We start from the raw sequence: 25,000 nt of genomic DNA, 5'->3' as shown, positions 1-25,000 counted from the left end.
CAATGATTGTCACACACACACTAGGTGTAATGAAATCTGTCATCTGCATTTGACCCATCCCTTTGATCACCCCCTGGGAGGTGAGGGGAGCAGTGGGCAGCAGCGGCGCCGCGCCCGGGAATAATTTTTGGTGATTAAATAACCCCCAATTCCAACCCTTGATGCTGAGTGCCAAGCAGGGAAGAATGCTGGTATGAGCTTTTAAACATAACCCGTTAACTGCTGCCAATCAAATGGTGAATAAGATACTCTTTAGGGTTCATATGTTTGTAAATCTGACTGTGATGAAGTCAGTGCCTCACCAGCCATCAACCTCACCGCACATCACTGGTATGTAGAGTATATAATGTATGTATGTTTGGATGTATGTATGTAGAGTAGGGTTGTACGGTATACCGGTACTAGTCTAGTATCGCGGTACTAACGAATCAAAAAAAGGTACTATACTTGTTTGAAAAGTATAAAAGCTGGTTTTACGAGCAGAGGAGCATGTTCGGCAGGGTATGGACCACAGGTTACATATGCGCATCCTTCTTTTTCTAGTTTCTAATAATACTAATACCGGGTATTTGCTCTAAACTGCGACAATAAAGGAAACATTTCTAATCCAACATCCCGCATGTTTGAGTCCTGACCTTCAGGTTGCCTCTGGGGGTGCAAGGTGTGGATGTCCATGGGGAAGTGCAGCTTGTTACGGATGATCTCTTGGTTCTTGCCCGTGAATTTGTTGGCACTGTTGATGCTCTTGGTGTGCCAGTCAGTCCAGTAGAGGCTGTCCTCAAACACGGTGATGGCAAACGGGTGAGGCAGACCTAAGATAAGGACACAAGTAATTGAAACATTTCCGAGAACAATTACTTAACACAGCACACATTCAATTAAAGGATTTGATTTGTTCCAGTACAATTTGGCAATCCAATGGCAGGATTAAAAAAATTGCATTTTAAACTCTTTCCACAATGAATATGTATAATATAAGTAGTGTCATAATTAGGGATATCCGATAATGGCTTTTTGCCGATATCCGATATTCCGATATTGTCCAACTCTTTTATTACCGATACCGATATCAACCGATATATACAGTCGTGGAATTAACACATTATTATGCCTAATTTGGACAACCAGGTATGGTGAAAATAAGGTACTTTTAAAAAATAATAATAAAATAAAATAAGATAAATAAATTAAAAACATTTTCTTGAATAAAACAGAAAGTAAAACAATATAAAAACAGTTACATATAAACTAGTAATTAATGAAAATTAGTCAAATTAACTGTTAAAGGTTAGTACTATTAGTGGACCAGCAGCACGCACAATCATGTGTGCTTACGGACTGTATCCCTTGCAGACTGTATTGATATATATTGATATATAATGTAGGAACCAGAATATTAATAACAGAAAGAAACAACCCTTTTGTGTGAATGAGTGTAAATGGGGAAGGAGTTTTTTTGGGATGGTGCACTAATTGTAAGTGTATCTTGTGTTTTTTATGTTGATTAAAAAAAAAAAAAAAAAAAAAATTAAAAATTAAAAAAAATATATTAAAAAAACGATACCGATTAAAAAAAACAACGATACCGATAATTTCCGATATTACATTTTAACGCATTTATCGGCCTCTAGTCATAATATGCATTTTTTAATCAAATTACTGTATATTTCGGACTATAAGCCGCTACTCTTTTCCTACACTTTGAACCCTGCGGCTTGTTAAACAGTGAGGCAAATGTTTCGATTTTTCTTCACTGAAAGCAATCATGCAATGAGTCTGACCAAGCAAATACACGGAAAAGGTGTGTTATTGTTTGTGCTATAGCGCCATTTTTCCATTAGTGCTTTCAACTAGAGATATTACAATTTAAAGCATTTATCGGCCGATAATATCGGACTGCCGATATCGGCCGATAAATGCTTTAAACTGTAATATCGGCAATTATCGGTATCGGTTTCAAAAAGTAAAATTTATGACTTTTCAAAACGCCGCTGTGTACACGGACGTAGGGAGAAGTACAGAGCGCCAATAAACCTTAAAGGCACTGCCTTTGCGTGTCGGCCCAGTCACATAATATCTACGGCTTTTCACACACACAAATGAATGCATGCATACTTGGTCAACAGCCATACAGGTCACACTGAGGGTGGCCGTATAAACAACTTTAACACTGCTACAAATATGCGCCACACTGTGAACCCACACCAAACAAGAATGACAAACACATTTCGGGAGAACATCCGCACCGTAACACAACATAAACACAACAGAACAAATACCCAGAACCCCTTGCAGCACTAACTCTTCCGGGACACTACAATATACACGGCCGCTACCCCCTAAGCCCCCCACCCCCCCAACCTCGCTCCCCCAACCCTGCCCACCTCAACCTCCTCAGGGAGAGCATGTCCCAAATTCCAAGCTGCAGTTTTGAGGCTTGTTAAAAAAAATAATGCACTTTGTGACTTCAATAATAAATATGGCAGTGCCATGTTGCCATTTTTTTCCATAACTTGAGTTGATTTATTTTGTAAAACCTTGTTACATTGTTTAATGCATCCAGCGGGGGCATCACAACAAAATTAGGCATAATAATGTGTTAATTCCACGACTGTATTTATCGGTATCGGTTGATATCGGAATCGGTAATTAAGAGTTGGACAATATCGGAATATCGGATATCGGCAAAAAAGCCATTATCGGACATCTCTACTTTCAACCGGAAGTAGAGGTGCCATTGTCCCGTTCCGTCTTCTTGCCGTCCACAGCGTTTTTACTCGTATGGATTCTTCATTCATCGCTACAAGATGCGTTCGTAAGTTTTACAGTATAACTAAAACTATTCTTACTTACTAAACCGTCCCATTTGTGACGTCTGTAAGACTGTTTTCATGCATATCTGTACGTTCTATCGTAATGTAATCAAGCGAGCATCGTTAGCATTGGCTAACAGGCTAACACGTTCACAAGTGTCTGTGTTAGTATTATCAACTTACAACAACATCCTTTTTTGTATTGTTTCAGTTTCGCAAATTCCTCAGTAAATTCCCCAAAATGTCACCGTGGATTTATTGAGTCTGTTTAGCTGATTGGAGAGCGAGCTTCTGCAGATAGTGGGTCCATGACCATGACTTCTGTTTTGTTTGATCAGCCGTTTTACTGCCGCGTTATAGGCACAGTTTGGAAACCATTATGGTATGTAAATAAACATTTACAAAATCTATGTAAATAACTCATTTCACAATGTATATACAGTCACGATCAAAAGTATTTTATGAATTTATTATGGGTCTACTGAAAATGTGACCAAATCTGCTGGGTCAAAAGTATACATACAGCAATGTTAATATTTGGTTACATGTCCCTTGGCAAGTTTCACTGCAATAAGGCACTTTTGGTAGCCATCCAGAACCCTCTGGGAATTTGTGACCACTCCTGACAAAATTGGTGCAGTTCAGCTAAATTTGTTGGTTTTCTGACATGGACTTGTTTCTTCAGCATTGTCCACACGTTTAAGTCAGGACTTTGGGAAGGCCATTCTAAAACCTTAATTCTAGCCTGATTTAGTCATTCTTTTACCAGTTTTGGGGTCATTGTCCTGTTGAAACACCCAACTGTTCCCAAGTCCCAACCTCCAGGCTGATGATTTTAGCTTGTCCTTAAGAATTTGGAGGTAATCCTCCTTTTTCATTGTCCCATTTAGTCTCTGTAAAGCACCAGTTCCATTGGCAGCAAAACCGTCTCAGAGCATAATACTACCACCACCATGCTTGGCGGTAGGCATTGTGTTCCTGGGATTAAAGGCCTCACCTTTTCTCCTTCAAACATATTGCTGGGTATTGTGGCCAAACAGCTCAATTTTTGTTTAATCTGACCACAAAACTTTCTTCCAGAAGGTCTTATCTTTGTCCATGTGATGTCACAAAAAAAAGTTGTAGAAATGATTGGAAACTCTTCAGCCATGACATGTACCTCAGGACTGGCTGAAGAAAGATAAACACTTAATGAATATCCTACTGGTGGCTTGTAAAAAGACCATTACTAGGAAATGGATATCCCAGGAGAGCCCAACTTTGAAGCAATGGATGGAAACAACAATGGACATATATAAAATGGAGAAGATAACTACCTTTATTAATTATAAATTGGAGAAATTTACTTCATACTGGGGAAATTGGGTCAACTATGTCACGCCCCATAAACCTGACTTTAATTTTTCGAATTAGTGATTGTATTGCCAAAAAGAAAGGGAAAGAAAAAAGATATTAAAAAAAAAAAGAAAAAAAAGGGGATTACTCCCTACAAGTGTATATGTAGGTATGTATATATATGTATTTATATATTTATATATATATGTATGTGTGGGTATGTATGTATATATATATATATATGTGGGTATCTGTTTATATTTTATGTATTATTTATTTCTCTTTTTATTTTTATTAATTTTTTGTATTTTTTTATTTCTTCTTTTTTCCCCCCCCTCTCTCTTTGTTTATTTAATTGATGTATTTGTAGATATTACTTCGTTTTTTTGTTGTTTCTTTCTTTTTTGGGGGGAGGGGGGGTGAGTGGTATGGGTGGGATATAAACAAAAATATCCTGACATTTAGGGCAGACAATAGATATATGATTGATGTGAATATGATGTAATGGATAGGAATGTCTGATGCTGGATGTCAATAAAAATAAAATGAAAAAAAAAAAAAAAAAAAAGAAATGATTGGAAACTCAAGACAGCCACGACATTATGTTCTTTACAACGTTTGATCGCGACTGTGCGTGCGGCTAATATATGAAAAAAACGTTGTTTTTCACAAATGTTGTGGGTACGGCTCAAATCTCGTTGCACTTTATACTCCGGAAAATACGGTTTACAAGTGATTACATCACAGATCTTGCATTGGATCCCATTAGATTGTGCGGCTGTTCTTAGTTGAAGTTTATATGGTCGGGTTTTCATGGACATGCACCATAAAAGCATAATTTCCATGCGGTCGCATAAGAAAAGGAAATAATTTATGTTGCCAACCCGTAGGTCCAATTAACTGCTGCCAAGTACCAAGAGAAAAATGAAGCCCTAAGAGAGACCACCAGCATGCTTTCGACATATTGTCGCATAGATTATAATCATAGCGGATTTATGTCCATCTGGAAGCAATGCGGCATAACTTGCATCAACAGAGAGGGTGACAAATCCAATTGTGGTGTGCGAGCGGCGAGAGGTGCCACATGTAGGTTAAAGGGGACATTACTGCGGTGCGGCGCTCCGTGCCCCCGTCAGCACCGCAGCTGCTCGCCCAGCTGTCCCGGGAAAGAACCGGAGCAAAGGTGGACCGAGTGCGTGTGACATGGAAGAAGGTGACCATGTCAAAGCTATCTGCCTCTATGGCTGCAAGGGATTCTGTGGAGCAAGAGGGTGTATTATTTGTCTCCCTCATGTTGAGATAAGATCAGGCAGCCGGTATCACCTCCAGCACACCTGGGCCAAGGTGGAAGGATCAAAAGACATTCTTTTTGGTCTTTTTTTTTTTTCTAGTTGCTTCATGCTTATGTCTACACTAAGCCGGATAACCCCTTAAACGAATAATTATTTAGCCTAAGCCCCGTTTCAGCCACACTAAACTATCGTTTAATATAGTGTTTTTCAACCTTTTTTGAGCCATTTTTTTGCGTTGAAAAAATTCGGAGGCACGCCACCAGTGGAAATCATTAAAAAACGAAACTCAGTTGACAGTAAAAAGTCGTTGTCGCAGTTGTTGGATATGACTTTAAACCATAACCAAGCATGCATCGATATAGCTCTTGTCTCAAAGTAGGTGTACTGCATACTTGCGAACCCTCCCGAATTTTCCGGGAGACTGCCGAAATTCAGCGCCTCTCCCGAAAACCTCCCGGGACAAATATTCTCCCGAAAATCTCCCGATTTTCAGCCGGAGCTGGAGGCCACGCCCCCTCCAGCTCCATGCGGACCTGAGTGAGGACAGCCTTTTTTCACGACGGGAGGACAACAGGGTGACAAGAACTAAATCATCCAGACAAGAGATAAATTGTATTATTATGTTTATCTTACCTAAAAATAAATATATTTATTAATTTAAAAATAATAAATAAATAAATAAATGTTTACTATATTTTGCTAAAAACATCAAAATGTATTGCATTTTTATTTGTATTTTTTCTGACTCCTTATTACATCCAGGCATTAGAATTATACATTAAAATAAACATATTTGAAATAATTCATTTTAAATTATCATAATAATTAATTTAAAATGACCATATTTAATTATTAAAATAATTGCTTGTTTATCAACAACTTTAGCATTTTATTCATTACATTTTGAAGCTCTCAGAAGCCAAGTTATGTTATATTCCTTAAGATTTATTTATGCAAGTTTGAAGTATCAATTATCTAAACACAGTTTTGTTTGCATATTTTCAGGATATATATATATATATATATATATATATATATATATATATATATCTGCAGCATCGCGTGGACATCGGAGGCGGTACCACTGGATTGGCAGACCGGGGTGGTGGTTCCTCTCTTTAAGAAGGGGAACCGGAGGGTGTGTTCTAACTATCGTGGGATCACACTCCTCAGCCTTCCCGGTAAGGTCTATTCAGGTGTACTGGAGAGGAGGCTACGCCGGATAGTCGAACCTCGGATTCAGGAGGAACAGTGTGGTTTTCGTTCTGGTCATGGAACTGTGGACCAGCTCTATACTCTCGGCAGGGTCCTTGAGGGTGCATGGGAGTTTGCCCAACCAGTCTACATGTGTTTTGTGGACTTGGAGAAGGCATTCGACCGTGTCCCTCGGGAAGTCCTGTGGGGAGTGCTCAGAGAGTATGGGGTATCGGACTGTCTGATTGTGGCAGTCCGCTCCCTGTATGATCAGTGCCAGGTCCACATTGCCGGCAGTAAGTCGGACATGTTTCCAGTGAGGGTTGGACTCCACCAAGGCTGCCCTTTGTCACCGATTCTGTTCATAACTTTTATGGACAGAATTTCTAGGCGCAGTCAAGGCGTTGAGGGGATCTGGTTTGGTGGCTGCAGGATTAGGTCTCTGCTTTTTGCAGATGATGTGGTCCTGATGGCTTCATCTGGCCAGGATCTTCAGCTCTCACTGGATCGGTTCGCAGCTGAGTGTGAAGCGACTGGGATGAGAATCAGCACCTCCAAGTCCGAGTCCATGGTTCTCGCCCGGAAAAGGGTGGAGTGCCATCTCCGGGTTGGGGAGGAGATCTTGCCCCAAGTGGAGGAGTTCAAGTACCTCGGAGTCTTGTTCACGAGTGAGGGAAGAGTGGATCGTGAAATCGACAGGCGGATCGGTGCGGCGTCTTCAGTAATGCGGACGCTGTATCGATCCGTTGTGGTGAAGAAGGAGCTCTCAATTTACCGGTCGATCTACGTTCCCATCCTCACCTATGGTCATGAGCTTTGGGTTATGACCGAAAGGACAAGATCACGGGTACAAGCGGCCGAAATGAGTTTCCTCCGCCGGGTGGCGGGGCTCTCCCTTAGAGATAGGGTGAGAAGCTCTGCCATCCGGGGGGAGCTCAAAGTAAAGCCGCTGCTCCTCCACATCGAGAGGAGCCAGATGAGGTGGTTCGGGCATCTGGTCAGGATGCCACCCGAATGCCTCCCTAGGGAGGTGTTTAGGGCACGTCCGACCGGTAGGAGGCCGCGGGGAAGACCCAGGACACGTTGGGAAGACTATGTCTCCCGGCTGGCCTGGGAACGCCTCGGGGTCCCACAGGAAGAGCTGGACGAAGTGGCTGGGGAGAGGAAAGTCTGGGCTTCCCTGCTTAGGCGGCTGCCCCCGCGACCCGACCTCGGATAAGCGGAAGAAGATGGATGGATGGATGGATGGATATATATATATATATATATATACATATATATGTATGAAATACTTGACTTGGTGAATTCTAGCTGTCAATATACTCCTCCCCTCTTAACCACGCCCTGGCCCACCCCCGACCACGCCCCCACCCCCCACCTCCCGAATTCGGAGGTCTCAAGGTTGGCAAGTATGGTGTACTGTCACCACCTGACAAATCACGCCGTGACTTATTTGGAATTTTTTGCTGTTTTCTTGTGTCGTGTTTTAGTTCTTATCTTGCGCTCCTATTTTGGTGGCTTTTTCTCTTTTTTTGGTATTTTCCCGTAGCAGTTTCATGTCTTCCTTTGAGCGATATTTCCCGCATCTACTTTTTTTTTAGCAATCCAGAATATTTGCGTTGTTTTTATCCTTCTTTGTGGGGACATTGTTGATTGTCATGTCATGTTCGGATGTACATTGTGGACGCCGTCTTTGCTACACAGTAAGTCTTTGCTGTCGTCCAGCATTCTGTTTTTGTTTACTTTGTAGCCAGTTCAGTTTTAGTCTCGTTCTGCATACGTTGTGTTTTATCTTTATCCTGCCTTTAGCTTGGGGGCGGTATGGCTCGGTTGGTAGAGTGGCCGTGCCAGCAACTTGAGGGTTCCGGGTTCCATCCCCGCTTCTGCCAACCTAGCCACTGCCGTTGTGTCCTTGGGCAAGACACTTTACCCACCTGCTCCCAGTGCCACCCACACTGGTTTAAATGTAACTTAGATATTGGGTTTCACAATGTAAAGCGCTTTGAGTCACTAGAGAAAAGCGCTACATAAATATAATTCACTTCACATTATGTCTGCACTTGTGTATTTAGTGATTCGTCCTCGGCGAGGGGCGGACCTCGAGGCACACCTGCTCGCAATTAGCCCGCCAGTATTTAAGCTCGTCACTGACAGCTTGGCCTTGCCGGTTAATGTATCCTGAACCTCTCTCATGCATGCGCCTGCTTCACCTCCCCAGACCTGGTACGTTGTCGCTCCTTAGTCCTGAATTCCCTAACCTCTTTTGTGTTTGTTTCCTAGCCTCCCTGAGGTAAAGGGGATTCTTTTGTTGGACTCTTGCCCTGCTCAGTGTGCCCTGGCCTCTTCTCCTGCCGACCACTGAGGAACCTATTTTGTCCAGGTTACATGGTATGCGCTTCTGCCCCATCGCCCTTAGTTATCCCTTTTGTCTAATTAAATTGTTTAAACCCCCCCCCTTGACCAAGACCTTAAAAGCATAGCCTTCCCTAAGCTTCAATGCCTTTTCTTAGGGGCACTCACATTTTGTTTATTTTTGGTTTAAGCATTAGACACCTTTTTACCTGCACTCTGCCTACCGCTGTTTCCGACATCTACAAAGCAATTAGCTACCGGCTGCCACCTACTGATATGGAAGAGTATTACACTGTTACTCTGCCGAGCTCTAGACAGCACCGACACTCAACAACAACACATAATTTGCAGACTATAATTACTGGTTTGCAAAAAAATTTTTTTTTACCCAAATAGGTGAAAGTAGATAATCTCCCACGGCACACTAGTGGTTGAAAAACACTGGTTTAAGGTAACCCTCCTTGGACATTTTTTTACACGGGTAAGTGCGCCGTCTATTTCTTGAATCTCCGGCACTTAGCTTTGTATAGACTCATCGATCGTTTACAAACTGAGTTCTGAGAGGAAGTGACGCCAGAAAGGCCGCGCCCCACACAGGAAGTGACGTCAGAGAGAAAGCGCCACAGCCAGCTTCATAATAAAGCGGTCTCGTAACTCGGAGGTAACCACTGGAAATATGGAGGCGGGTGTTTCTCCTTCCGTCCGTACAGACGCTTGTGGAAATTACACATGAATACCTTAGGAGAAAGCGATTGCAGCTATTCGGGATACAACACTTCTCAGACGGCGAGATAACTTTCCAATGTCCAGGTCAGCTGTGATTCTACTTACCGAAAAACTTTGTCCATTTGTCGAAGGAGAGACAACGAGAACGCGGGCTCCCGTGGATGTGATTAAAAAAAGGTAGCATGTGCTTTGTATTACCTGGCCGACTAGGGAAGACTACGGAAAACGTATAAAATCACCAAAAACGAATGGACAATGAAGGTGAAGGCAAAAGAGTGAAGAGTGTCCTGACCAGATATCTACATCCCTAGATTGATTGTTGTCATATGTTCTTTATCACATTGTGTACTTTCACGTGTCCAATAAAGATTTTATTAATTTATGATGGCTCAGGTGTGATTCACTACAATAGGGCCCCACAGCACACTGGATTCCAGTTAATTGAAATACCACAACACTGGATATTGTTCAGATAAGTTCAATTTAAGAACTTGCGCACAGAGCAACACTGGAGGTGACTATGACGTGCGCATTTTCTGCGCATGCGTATTAGGTTGCGTTGCGTCGGCTGACGGATGGGGTTAGGGGGTCTTAAACGACCATTGTGTGTGTGTAGACAAGTATAAGGTTAGGTGGGATTTACCCTGGATAACCTTAGTGTAGAAGGGGCCTCAGAGTCAGAAAAAGATCTATAAATCGATCTAAAAACAAGTAAACGTTCTAAATATTCCAGTACGTACAGAGTGCAGTAAAACCTTGATTTACAAACCACCTAATGTACGAACTTTGCTACGGATCGAATAATAATAATTTGTTCTTGCCCACTGTTAGTGTGAGAGGTGTAAAAAAAAACATACATTTTGCAAATGATTGGCGATTCTTATTTGAAACAATATTTAATCAATTAAAAATACATCAACAAATGATTACTCGAATTATAAATACTTTTTTAACAGACTGTAATACTGGTATATTACTGTGTTTTTTCCTTTGAAACCAAATTGAAAGGACAAGAAAATATGACTTTGATGTAATTGCGCCCCATAACCACTAGATAGAGCCAGAAAACCATGAGCTTAATTCTCAGAGCGTTGATGATGAAATGCAATGCAAATGGTGTTGAGCAGTTATAAATAACATGGCAGACATATATAAAATACTCGCGTGAACTCAATAGAGTCCTGCATTCTTTTTCTCTCATTCTAGCTATGTAAGCACTTTAAAAATAATCATTTTTGTTTACTTGTCTCCTTCATCAACATCATTAATTATTGACCTATTCAAGGCTGTAATTACCCAACCTGAAACACTCCACTCTACAACTTATTTTTTAGGAATATTACACGTTTTGCATTTTTCTATTTAAAAAAAAAAGAAGCTGCTCTTTTTGGCATAAAGGCCATAAAACATACATCCTAAACCACCGGTGTCAAACTCAAGGCCCGCTGGCCAAATCGGGTCCGCCATTTATTTTATGTGGCCCGCAAAAGCCTGGAAATAATATGCGTTAATAAAATGCTTAATCTTTTCTTACTTACATGAAGACAATATAACATACATCCATAAATGTGGATGCATATGCAAGAGTGCAATATATTTATCTGTACAGTAATCTATTTATTTATATCTGCACCTTATTGCTCTTGTATCCTGCACTACCATGAGCTAATGTAACACAATTTCGTTCTTATCTGTACTGTAAAGATCAAATTTGAATGACAAAAGGAAGTCTAAGTCTATGAAGACTTTGAATATGACCACTGTATGATTCTGTAACTACTTGGTATCGGATTGATACCTACATTTTTGGTGTCATCCAAAACTAATGTTAAGTATAAAAAAAACAGAAGAATAAGTGATTATTAAATTTTAACAAAAGTGTAGATAGAACATGTTAAAAGAGAAAGTAAGCAGATATTAACTGTAGAGATGTCCGATAATGGCTTTTTTGCCGATAGCCGATATTCCGATATTGTCCAACTCTTAATTACCAATTCCGATATCAACCCATACCGATATATACAGTGGTGGAATTAACACATTATTATGCCTAATTTTGTTGTGATGCCCCGCTGAATGCATTAAACAATTTAACAAGGTTTTCCAAAATAAATCAACTCAAGTTATGGAAAAAAATGCCAACATGGCACTGCCATATTTATTATTGAAGTCACAAAGTGCATTATTTTTTTTTAACATACCTCAAAACAGCAGCTTGGAATTTGGGACATGCTCTCCCTGAGAGAGCATGAGGAGGTTGAGGTGGGCGGCTTCTGGGTATTTGTTCTGTTGTGTTTATGTTGTGTTACGGTGCGGGTGTTCTCCCGAAATGTGTTTGTCATTTTTGTTTGGTGTGGGTTCACAGTGTGGCGCATATTTGTAACAGTGTTAAAGTTGTTTATACGGCCACCCTCAGTGTGACCTGTATGGCTGTTGATCAAGTATACTTGTGTGTGTGAAAAGCCGTAGATATTATGTGACTGGGCCGGCACGCAAAGGCAGTGCCTTTAAGGATTATTGGCGCTCTGTACTTGTCCCTACGTCCGTGTACCACTCATAAATTTTACTTTTTGAAACTGATACCGATAATTTCCGATATTACATTTTAAAGCATTTATCGGCCGATAATATCGGCAGTCCGATATTATCGGACATCTCTAATTAACAGTAAATGAACAAGTAGATTAATATATCATTTTCTACCACTTGTCCTTAATATTTTTGACAAAATATGCCATTTCTAATATAAAGTAGTGTAAAGTTCTTACTTATATCGGTCAGTAAACTCGCCATGAAAGCGCTAAAACATACCGGTGTAGTGAGTTTACATTATTCACCCAAGGAACTTTAGTTATTAGAGCGTTCCGGTCGGACGGTTTTTCACGGCCTTGTTGTTGTTTCCGGATGAGGAGATGCTGCTCTGTTATCGATTTAAGTAAAGTCTGAATGTCATTAAAACAATCCGGTGCGATTTATATATGAAAAAAGATCGAAAATAGACCATTCATCGGCAGTGCGCCTTATGGTCCATAAAATTAGGTATATGCGCCTCATCAGAAGCGCCTAATAAATCACAGTGGACGTAAGATTAAGACAAAAATAGAACTGAAACTAAAAGTCCCATTCCTGCTATTTAGGTCAGGCAGGACCTTCCACTAGGGGGTGCTGTTCTTTTGCTCTATTGACTGCTCCCTGAGGGGAGACTGTGTCCCATTAAAGAGCCACCTCCTTATGAAAGAGACATCTCTGTAGTATAGAATATCTCCAGGCACATGTACTTCATGTACACCGAGATCAAGTTCGCACACCCCCTCATCTAGTTCGACCCCCCACCTCAGGGTCCACAGGTGTGCAGGCTGGTAGGGGGATTAAACTGCCACACCCCGCCCACTGTCCAGCTCCAGGAATTTGGCACGCAACCAGCAAAGCGAACACACACACACACACACACACACACACACACACACACACACACACACACACACACACACACACACACACACACACACACACACACACACACACACACACACACACACACACACACACACACTTTCTTGCATTTGTGACCTTCTTCAGACCTCCGAATAATGCCTACCTCTTTAGGACCACCCCTTCTAGATACATAAAGCTTTGTATTTACAACATTAATAATATATACATACTCTGCAAATATAAAAAAGCTTGTTGTGAAAAATGAGTTGGAATTTTTCACAAGAAAAACTTAGAATTTTGGCAGTATTATAGTAAAAGTTATCATTTTACTCAACGCAAGTCAACATTTTACAAGAAAAGCTTAAAATGTTGGCAATTTTATGAAAAGAGTCTTAATTTTATTCGACAAAAGTCTCAATTTTACAAGAGAACTTTGAAATGTTGGCAATATTATAATTGGAATTTTACTTGGCAAGTCATCATTTTACTCAACACAAGTCAACATTTTATAAGAAAAGCTTAAAAAATGTTGGCAATTTTATGAAAAGAGTCCTCATTTTAATCGACAAAAGTCACAATTTTACAAGAGAACTTTGAAATGTTGGCAATAATACAATAATTGGAATTTTACTTGGCAAGTCATAATTTTACTCAAAAAATGTCACTCTTTAACAAGAACATTTTACACAAAAATTGGCAATATTGTGATAAAACTCTGAATTTTTTTTGACAAAATGTCGCCATTCTGCATTAAAAAGTAAACATTTTACATAAAAAAGCAATCATTTTACGAGAAAATATTGCAATATTACAGAAACAGAAAGAATATGAGAAATTGACACCCAATTTTATAAGAAATAAGTCAACACATTGTGAGAAAAAAAGACTGCTTTTAGTAAAAAATAAAAAAGTTTTTAATTTTTTCTTTGTAATTGGTTTTTAATCTTCATTATTTACTTCAAGTTATTACAGTATGTCTCTATATAAATATATTTTTTATTTTTTTTTTATTAATTTTGGCCAAAGGGGGCGCATTTCAATTTCTTATACATACTTGTTATTACATATGTTGGCCAAAGGGGGAGCACTTCAAATTTTTACTCACACTTGTTATTTCATACGTTGACCAGAGGGGGAGCCCTTTTAAAACCGACACACAGCCAATTTGAAAAATCCCTCTTTTTGGGACCACCCTCATTTTTATTAGCTTTCACCACCAGGGGTGCAAATGAGACATTCTCTATTAGATGCAATGGTTTTCCAGTATTGGGACCATGATTTATGTCCTAACTTGTTCACACCTCCTCATATGGAAGGTACTTTTCCTTGTTGATGTCTCAAAAAGTGTAGGAATTCAAGAATACACACACACACACACACACACACACACACACACACACACACACACACACACACACACACACACACTTTCTTGTATTTGTGACCTTCTTGAGACCTCTGAATAATGCCTACCTCTTTAGGACCACCCCTTCTTGATATATAAAGCTTTGTATTTACAACATTAATAACATATACATATTATGCATATATAAAAAAGCTTGTTGTGAAAAATGAGTTGGAATTTCACAAGAAAAACTTAGAATTTTGGCAGTATTATAGTAAAAGTCGTAATTTTACTCAACGCAAGTCAACATTTTACAAGAAAAGCTTAAAAAATTTTGGCAATATCATAATTGGAATTTTACTTGGCAAGTCATAATTTTACTCAACACAAGTTAACATTTTACAAGAAAAGCTTAAAAAATGTTGGCAATTTTATGAAAAGAGTCCTAATTTTACTCGACAAGTCACAATTTTACAAGAGAACTTTGAAATGTTGGCAATAATATAATAATTGTATTATTATATTATATTATTTAAGTCATAATTTTACTCAAAAAATTTCACTATTTTACAAGAACATTTTACAAACAAATTGGCAATTTTGTGATAAAACTCAGAATTTTTTATGACAAAATGTCACCATTTTGCATTAAAAGTAATTATTTTATATATAAAAAGTAATAATTTTACGAGAAAACATTGCAATATTACAGAAACAGAAAGAATATGAGAATTTTACATAAATCGAAATTTTTTGTTTGTAATTGGTTTTTAATCTTCATTATTTACTTCAAGTTATTACAGTATGTCTCTATATGAATATATATATATATATATATTTTTATATTCATTTTGGCCAAAGGGAGCCCATTTCAATTTCTTACACACGCTTGTTATTACATATGTTGACCAGACGGGGAGCACTTCAAATTTTTACACACACTTGTTATTTCATATGTTGACCAGAGGGGGAGCCCTTTTAAAACCGACACACAGCCAATTTGAAAAATCCCTCCTTTTTGGGACCACCCTCATTTTTAATAGATTTCACCACCAGGGGTGCAAATGAGACATTCTCTATTAGATGCAATGGTTTTCCAGTATTGGGACCATGATTTATGTCCTAACTTGTTCACCGGTCCTCATATGGAAGGTACTTTTCCTTGTTGATGTCTCAAAAAGGGTAGGAATTCAAGAACACACACACACACACACACACACACATACACAGGACTATAGGTGTAGGGAGGTAGACACTCATTAACATTCCTTGGCACAGCAACCCGGGGAGCAGAAATGTGCACACAGACAAACACACGTTCCGTTTGTCCTGTGTGTTGTCTGAGCAAACAGAGGCTTAGGAGAAGGGACAGGGCCAATTACAGCCTTTTATTCGGAGAGCACACATCATTAAGGAGTGCTCACAAGGGCAATGGCGCGCGCACGCACACACCAACGCACAGACCCCCTGACACTTGCTCTTGAGCAATCGGAACTGTCGCCCATGTGCTTTAGGCCCCACCTAGCCTTATCCGTGTCCACACACAACAATGCCACCGTTTAAGACCGCCTCCCCCTTCCGTCAGACGGCGCAACGCGACCTAATACGCATGCGCGGAAAAAGCACACGTCAAAGCCACCTCCAGTGTAGCTTTGAGTGCAAGTTCTTAAAGGGGAACATTATCACCAGACCTATGTAAGCGTCAATATATACCTTGATGTTGCAGAAAAAAGACCATATATTTTTTTAACCGATTTCCGAACTCTAAATGGGTGAATTTTGGCGAATTAAACGCCTTTCTATTATTTGCTCTCGGAGCGATGACGTCACAACGTCGGTGTGTTGTCGGAGGGTGTAACAACACGAACAGGGACGGATTCAAGTTGCACCAGTGGCCCAAAGATGCGAAAGTGGCAAGAAATTGGACGAAATGTGTTCAAAATACGAGGCTGTGGGGAAAGCCGACGAAATGGTCAGTCGTTTGTTCCGCACACTTTACCGACGAAAGCTATGCTACGACAGAGATGGCAAGAATGTGTGGATATCCTGCGACACTCAAAGCAGATGCATTTCCAACGATAAAGTCAAAGAAATCTGCCGCCAGACCCCCATTGAATCTGCCGGAGTGTGTGAGATATTCAGGGACAAAGGACCTCGGTAGCACGGCAAGCAATGGCGGCAGTTTGTTCCCGCAGACGAGCGAGCTAAACCCCCTGGATGTCTTGGCTCACACCGTCCCTTATGCCACCGAAGATGATCAAGAGAAGAATATCGACCCTAGCTTCCCTGGCCTGCTGACATCAACTCCAAAACTGGACAGATCAGCTTTCAGGAAAAGAGAGCGGATGAGGGTATGTCTACAGAATATATTAATTGATGAAAACTTTATTCATTACTCGCGGTTTTACGTAAATTATTATACATAAACTGTGTTTACCAATAATTTAGCTTAAAAACATTTATTTTTTTCAATCATTCGAGTACATTCGGGCAGTATTTTGTGTCTATTTAGGTATGGTTAACCTGAGTGCTGAAATCGTGGAAAAATATATGTTCTTAGCGCGCCTGAAATGGGCTGTCTGCACTCTCAAAGTGCATGTTGTTGCCAAATGTATTCCATATGCTGTAAACCTAGTTCATAGTTGTTAGTAATTATCTTCTCAGACAGTGTTAAGCCGCTGAAATCTGAGTCTGAATCCGAGCTAATGTCGCTATACCTTGCTGTTTGTTTGTATTGGCATCACTGTGTGACGTCACAGGAAAATGGACGGGTGTATATAACGATGGTTAAAATCAGGCACTTTGAAGCTTTTTTTAGGGATATTGCGTGACAGTGTGGCGCACATTTGTAACAGTGTTAAAGTTGTTTATATGGCCACCCCCAGTGTGACCTTTTATGGCTGTTGACCAAGTATGCTTGCATTCACTTGTGTGTGTAAAAAACCGTAGATATTATGTGATTGGGCCGGCACGCAAAGGCAGTGCCTTTAAGGTTTATTGGCGCTCTGTACTTCTCCATACGTCCGTGTACCGCTCCGTACAGCGGCATTTTACTTTTTGAAACCTATACCGATAAATTCCGATATCACATTTTAAAGCATTTATTAATATTATCGGACATATTTAAACAATACCCATCCATACATTCCAGTGGAGTCCCTACAATATGTGAGCCATATTCTAAAAGGCAAAAAAACGTGATACCTTACCTTGGTTGATGACGGCTTTGCGGTTGCGCCCGTCCAGGTCGGCCCTTTCGATGACGTGGTGCTTGGCGTCGACCCAATACATGCGGTGGCCCGCATAGTCGATGGTCAGGCCGTTGGGCCAGAACAAGTGTGTGTCTGCAATCACCCGCCGGTTCGAGCCGTCCATGTTGGCGTACTCGATGCGAGGTGTGTTGCCCCAGTCGGTCCAGTAGATCTTACTGAGGAGGAGGAAAATGGGAGCAAAATATTAGTCTGGGTGACCATGAAGAAATGGTTTGACAAAGCAGATGTTTGACCAATTTTATATACTGAATGTGTCTATCTTTTATCTTGCAGGGAGTCTTAGCCACAGTTTCTTTTAGAAAGATCTTAGCTCCGCACAGATGCACGCCTGTGGGCAAAGCAGTGCTGCCAAACTCTAATCCCAGCTCTGGAACTGTGCTACAACTGGGACACATCCAGAGAGGATAGTGTGCACATTGGAAACCATCTGCTCCCAATCACTTAGCGTCTGCGCGCCGGCGCTCATACCCCTCTATCGGGTGCAGCGCGATGGCCCGGGGCTTCTCCATGTTCTGCCACAGTAGGACTTTGCGGTGGGTCCCGTCCAAGTTGGCCACCTCGATGCGGGAGGTCCCGGAATCGGTCCAGTACAGTTTGTCGTGGATCCAGTCGATGGCCAGCCCACCTGAGTGAGAGAGGAACATGTTCTGTTACATATACTGTAATTTTGTACGTGGTAATTGGGATTTGTTATATACTGTATATATAATATAATAAAAACAGTATGTATTATGTACTGTGTATATAATATGTAAATATTACATATATGTTATATTTTATATTGCTACTATCGTACATTTTTACTCTACTTTATACCTGCATTATCCTTTCCATCCTTACCCTTTCCATCCTTTGTATCTGAGCTACTGTGTGGAAGAATTTCCTTTGTGAATTGTCGGAGGCAGATATTTACATATATCCGAATTTTAGTGTTACTTATTTTCTTTCATAGTCATATTTGAAAACAGCTTGTGTTTTCCATTTATTCTCTTTCTGTTTCTCTGCAAGTAAACTGTGTGTGTTAACCTTGAATTCTTTGGAATGTGTTTTGACTAGAGAGAGGAGAGAGGAGAGAGGGTTTTGGGGGTCGGGAAGACAGACCATTTTGGCGGCGCGATAGAATGTTCTATGCTGGACTGGTCTCAAATGTATATCTGCAAAGCTTTGCCAATATATTACAAAATACCTATTCTGTCTCTGGTGGTTTTTCAACTCAGCTTTAAGTGTCGTAAAGAGCTTGGGAGCGACTTGTGACTTGAATTCCCTGGGAGGAACAACTGGTCCAAAACGCAACAGGATCAATAAAGTTTGTCTAAGTCTAAGTTTTAAATTCTGTGTATGGAAATTAACACGCATTGGGAAATATTGTGATTATTGCTTTTATAGTCCGTCCACATTTCGCTATGTTGCAGCCTTATTAAAAAAAAGTATGCATTAATGTTTTGTCCTCAAAATTCTATACACAATACCCCATCATGTGAAAAGTTTTTATAATCTTAGTTTTTTGTGCAAATGTATTAAAATAATTAACAAAAAAAAAATGTACAAAACCCAAAACCAGTGAAGTTGGCACATTGTGTAAATGGTAAATAAAAACAGAATATAATGATTTGCAAATCCCTTTCAACTTATATTCAACTGAAAAGACTGCAAAGACAAGATACTTAACGTTCGAACTGAGAAAGGTTGTTATTTTTTGCAAATATTAGCTCATTTGGAATTTGATGCCTGCAGCATGTTTCGAAAAAGCTGGCACAAGTGGCAAAAAAGACTGAGAAAGCTGAGGAATGCTCATCAAACACTTATTTGGAACATCCCACAGGTGAACAGGCTAATTGGGAACAGGTGGGTGCCATGATTGGGTGTAAAAGCAGCTTCCATGAAATGCTCAGTCATTCACAAACAAGGATGTGGCAAGGGTCACCACTTTGTGAACAAATGCGTGAGCAAATTGTAGAACAGTTTAAGAACAACATTTATCAACGAGCTATTGGAATAAGGAATTTAAGAATTTCACCATCTATGGTCCGTAATATCATCAAAAGGTTCAGAGAATCTGGAGAAATCACTGCACATAAGCGGCTAAGCACGTGACCTTGGATCCCTCAGGCGGAAATGCATCAAAAACCGACATCAGTGTGTAAAGGATATCACCATATGGGCTCAGGAACACATCTGAAAACATATGTTGCCTTCCAAGCAACGTTATCATGGATGCCCCTGCGTATTTCAGCAAGACAATGCCAAGGCTGAAAACAAACATTGAATGCCCATGACCTACGATCCTTCAGGCAGTACTGCATAAAAAACCGACATCAACGTGTAAAGTATATCACCACATGGGCTCAGGAACACTTCAGAAAACCACTGTCAGTAACTACAGTTTGTCGTTACATCTGTAAGTGCAAGTTAAAACTCTACTATGCAAAGCAAAAGCCATTTATCAACAACACCCAGAAACGCTGCCGGCTTTCCTGGGCTTGAGCTCATCTAAGATGGACTGATGCAAAGTGGAAAAGTGTTCTGTGGTCTGACGAGTCCACATTTCAAATTGTTTTTGGAAATATTTGACTTTGTGTCATCCGGACCAAAGGGGAAGCGAACCATCCAGACTGTTATCGACGTAAAGTTGAAAAGCCAGCATCTGTGATGGCATGGGGATGTATTAGTGCCCAAGGCATGGGTAACTTACACATCTGTGAAGGCACCATTAATCCTGAAAGGTGCATACAGGTTTTGGAACGATATATGCTGCCATCTAAGCGCCGTCTTTTTCATGGACGCCCCTGCTCATTTCAGCAAGACAATGCCAAGCCACATTCAGCACGTGTTACAACAGCGTGGCTTCGTAAAAAAAGAGTGCGGGTACTTTCCTGGACGCCTGCAGTCCAGACCTGTCTCCCATCGAAAATGTGTGGCGCATTATGAAGCGTAAAATATGACAGCGGAGACCCCGGACTGTTGAACGACTGAAGCTCTACATAAAACAAGAATGGGAAAGAATTCCACTTTCAAAGCTTCAACAATTAGTTTCCTCAGTTCCCAATTGTTCATTGAGTGTTGTTAAAACCGACATTAATGTGTAAAGGATATCACCACATGGGCTCAGGAACACTTCAGAAAACCACTGTCAGTAAATAAAGCTTGTCGTTACATCTGTAAGTGCAAGTTAAAACTCTACTATGCAAAGCGAAAGCCATTTATCAACAACGCCCAGAAACGCTGCCGGCTTTCCTGGGCTTGAGCTCATCTAAGATGGACTGATGCAAAGTGGAAAAGTGTTCTGTGGTCTGACGAGTCCACATTTCAAATTGTTTTTGGAAATATTTGACTTCGTGGGGGAAGCGAACCATCCAGACTGTTATCGACGCAAAGTTGAAAAGCCAGCATCTGTGATGGTATGGGGGTGTATTAGTGCCCAAGGCATGGGTAACTTACACATCTGTGAAGGCACCATTAATCCTGAAAGGTACATACAGGTTTTGGAACGACATATGCTACCATCGAAGCGCCGTCTTTTTCATGGACGCCCCTGCTCATTTCAGCAAGACAATGCCAAGCCACATTCAGCACGTGTTACAACAGCGTGGCTTCGTAATAAAAAGAGTGCGGGTACTTTCCTGGCCCGCCTGCAGTCCAGACCTGTCTCCCTTCGAAAATGTGTGGCGCATTATGAAGCGTAAAATACGACAGCGGAGACCCCGGACTGTTGAACGACTGAAGCTCTACATAAAACAAGAATGGGAAAGAATTCCACTTTCAAAGCTTCAACAATTAGTTTCCTCAGTTCTCAATTGTTTATTGAGTGTTGTTAAAACCGACATCAATGTGTAAAGGATATCACCACATGGGCTCAGGAACACTTCAGAAAACCACTGTCAGTAACTACAGTTTGTCGTTACATCTGTAAGTGCAAGTTAAAACTCTACTATGCAAAGCGAAAGCCATTTATCAACAACACCCAGAAACGCTGCCGGCTTTCCTGGGCTTGAGCTCATCTAAGATGGACTGATGCAAAGTGGAAAAGTGTTCTGTGGTCTGACGAGTCCACATTTCAAATTGTTTTTGGAAACTGTGGACGTCGTGTCCTCCGGATCAATAATGAATAGAACCATCCGGACTGTTATAGGCGCAAAGTTGAAAAGCCTGCATCTGTGATGGTATGAGGGTGTATTAGTGCCCAAGGCATGGGTAACTTACACATCTGTGAGGGTACCATTAATGCTGAAAGGTACATACAGGTTTTGGAGCAACATATGTTGCCTTCCAAGCAATGTGTTTTTCATGGACGCCCCTGCTTATTTCAGCAAGACAATGCCAAGCCACAAACCCACACTTCCCATCCAACCCGATGGAGCCTGAGAGAGGAATGGGCACAACTGGCCAAAGATAAGTCTGCAAAGATTGTTGCGTCCTATTCAAAAAGACTTGAGGCAGTAATTGCTGCCAAAGGTGCATCAACAAAGTATTGAAAAAAAAAAAACTTTTCACATTGTCATTATGTGTGTAGAATTCTGTGGACAAAACTGAATGTATTCAATTTTGAAATAAGGCTGTGACATAACAAAATATGGAAAAAAGTGAACAAACTTTCCCCAAAAAAGGGACACGCGGTAGAAAACGGATGGATGAATGTATTGACTGTTGCTTGTCCTACAATGGAAGTCAGCATCAAAACACTGCCCACAATCTTTGAGCATGAAAACCTCACTTGGAGTTTGTGCTCGCACATGCTCATTTTACGCTTGTGCTCACAAAGTGAGGTTTTCATGCTCGAAGATTTCAGCACCAGCGACAATCAATACTGTGCCTGCTATGCGGCCTCCGTGCGGGCTGGCGCCGTCTTTTTGCTCGCACACTGACTCTTGTTTGCACTCGCTTTCGCTTTCTCTACACCAGTTTAACACCCCGGGGCAGGCAATCGAATACACAGCCCAGCCCCTCCTTCTGATTGGTCACTTTGAACGCCTACTCTCTCCTTGTCGCAGCCAATCCTGGGAGCCTGTTGTGTGTCCCTTCTGGGATCTGAGCCGAGGATGTCGTTGTGGCTTGTGCAGCCCTTTGAGACACTTGTGGTTTAGGGCTATATAAATAAACATTGATTGATTGATTGAAGAAAATCATCGTTTTTACGAAACATAAGCAAGTGTATTTTGTCATTTAATGTCCATCTTTTACATTACAACCTATTAAACGATGACGTTACCATTCATTATTAGAGATGTCCGATAATATCGGCCTAGTATCGGAAATTATCGGTATCTGTTTTTTTATTATCTGTATCGTTTTTTTATTTTTATTTTTTTTAAATTAAATCAACATAAAAAACACAAGATACACTTACAATTAGTGCACCAACCCAAAAAACCTCCCTCCCCCATTTACACACATTCACACAAAAGGGTTGTTTCTTTCTGTTATTAATATTCTGGTTCCTACATTATATATCAATATATATCAATACAGTCTGCAGGGATACAGTCCGTAAGCACACATGATTGTGCGTGCTGCTGGTCCACTAATAGTACTAACCTTTAACAGTTAATTTTACTAATTTTCATTAATTACTAGTTTTTATGTAACTGTTTTTATATTGTTTTACTTTCTTTTTTATTCAAGAAATGTTTTTAATTTATTTATCTTATTTATTTGATTAATTAAAAAAAAAAGGACTTTATCTTCACCATACCTGGTTGTCCAAATTAGGCATTATAATTAAATTCACGACTGTATATATCGGTATCGGTTGATATCGGTATCGGCAATTAAAGAGTTGGACAATATCGGAATATCGGATATCGGCAAAAAGCCATTATCGGACATCCCTATTCATTATGATGGCAAACTTTAAATTTGAACGACTTAATGTCTTTAAAGACACGATATATTGCGAAAAGTATTTGGCCACCCATCCAAATGATGAAAATCAGGTGTCCTAATCACTTGGCCCAGCCACAGGTGTATAAAATCAAGCACTTCTCAGTGATTTCCAGCGTGGAACTGTCATAGGATGCCACCTGTGCAACAAATCCAGCCCTCGCTCCTAAATACTCCAAAGTCAACTGTCGGCTTTATTATAAGAAAATGGAAGAGTTTGGGAACAACAGCAACTCAGCCACCAAGTGGTAGGACACGTAAACTGACAGCGAGGGGTCAGCGGATGCTGAAGCGCATAGTGCAAAGACTTTCTGCACAGTCAGCTGCTACAGAGCTCCAAACTTCATGTGAACTTCCAATTAGCCCACGTACAGTACGCAGAGAGCTTCATGGAATGACTTTCCATTGCCGACCAGCTGCATCTAAGCCATTCATCACCAAGTCCAATGCAAAGCGTGGGATGCAGTGGTGTAAAGCACGTCGCCACTGGACTCTAGAGCAGTGGAGACGCCTTCTCTGGAGTGATGAATCACACTTTTCCATCTGGCAATCTGATGGACGAGTCTGAGTTTGGAGGTTGCCAGGAGAACGGTACATTTCGGACCGCATTGGGCAGAGTGTGAAATTTGGTGGAGACGGAATTATGGTGTGGGGAGAGCCCCTTCCTCTTCCAACATGACCAAGCAAGGTCCATAAAGACATGGATGACAGAGTCTGGTGTGGATGAATTTGACTGGCCTGCACAGAGTCCTGACCTGAACCCGATAGAACACCTTTGGGATGAATTAGAATAAATAAATAAATACTTCAATATCTGCTTAACTTGTGATTTCGAAGCAAGTTATCCATCAAATTGTACACTATAAAAATGACCAATAGATTTTTACTGTATAATTTAGGGAATTTTTTTTTACAGCACATTACTGTAAGTTGGAACAAGTTGTTTTTTTACAGTAAAATTCTGTCGACTGAGCTGTCAGTTTTTTTTGTTTTTTTTTACTGTAAAATCCACGGTTGATGATTTTATGGTACCACATTTTATTATGGTAAAAAACTGGCATCTGAGTTGCCAAAATTAAATTAAACAGCGGTTCTGTATTTGTATTCACAGTAATATGTTATAATAATAATAATAATTAAAAAAAAACACCATATATTTTACAGGACAATATTTTACTGGCAACTAAGCTGCTAGGTTTTTTTTTGGTAAAAAAAAAAGGTAAAATCAACAGATTTTTTTTATTTTTTACGCAAAAAAAAAAAAGTTAAATATTCAAATTCATAGGCAAATTCGTTAATTATTTACTGTTACAAGCGGCCCTCTGATGGCAGCCATGACTGCGGTGTGGCCCTCAATGA

General features: G+C 40.4%; 1 protein-coding gene across 1 annotated transcript in view; it reads right to left on the bottom strand.

Annotated features, from left to right (window-relative positions):
- Window positions 1-25,000, bottom strand: part of lrp4 (low density lipoprotein receptor-related protein 4) — a 274,670-nt gene that overhangs the window by 47,725 nt on the left and 201,945 nt on the right. Inside the window, exons 13-15 of the mRNA XM_061974802.2 lie at window positions 18,233-18,389; window positions 17,702-17,919; window positions 636-812 (exon numbers count right to left, since the gene is read on the bottom strand). Coding sequence (XP_061830786.2) covers window positions 636-812; window positions 17,702-17,919; window positions 18,233-18,389 — 552 coding nt within the window. The remainder of the gene's footprint in view (window positions 1-635; window positions 813-17,701; window positions 17,920-18,232; window positions 18,390-25,000) is intronic.

Source organism: Nerophis lumbriciformis, linkage group LG15 (assembly GCF_033978685.3).
Source record: "Nerophis lumbriciformis linkage group LG15, RoL_Nlum_v2.1, whole genome shotgun sequence".
NCBI lineage: Eukaryota > Metazoa > Chordata > Actinopteri > Syngnathiformes > Syngnathidae > Nerophis > Nerophis lumbriciformis.
Note: the sequence above shows the minus strand (reverse complement) of the source record. Positions and strands in the feature narration are given on the sequence as shown.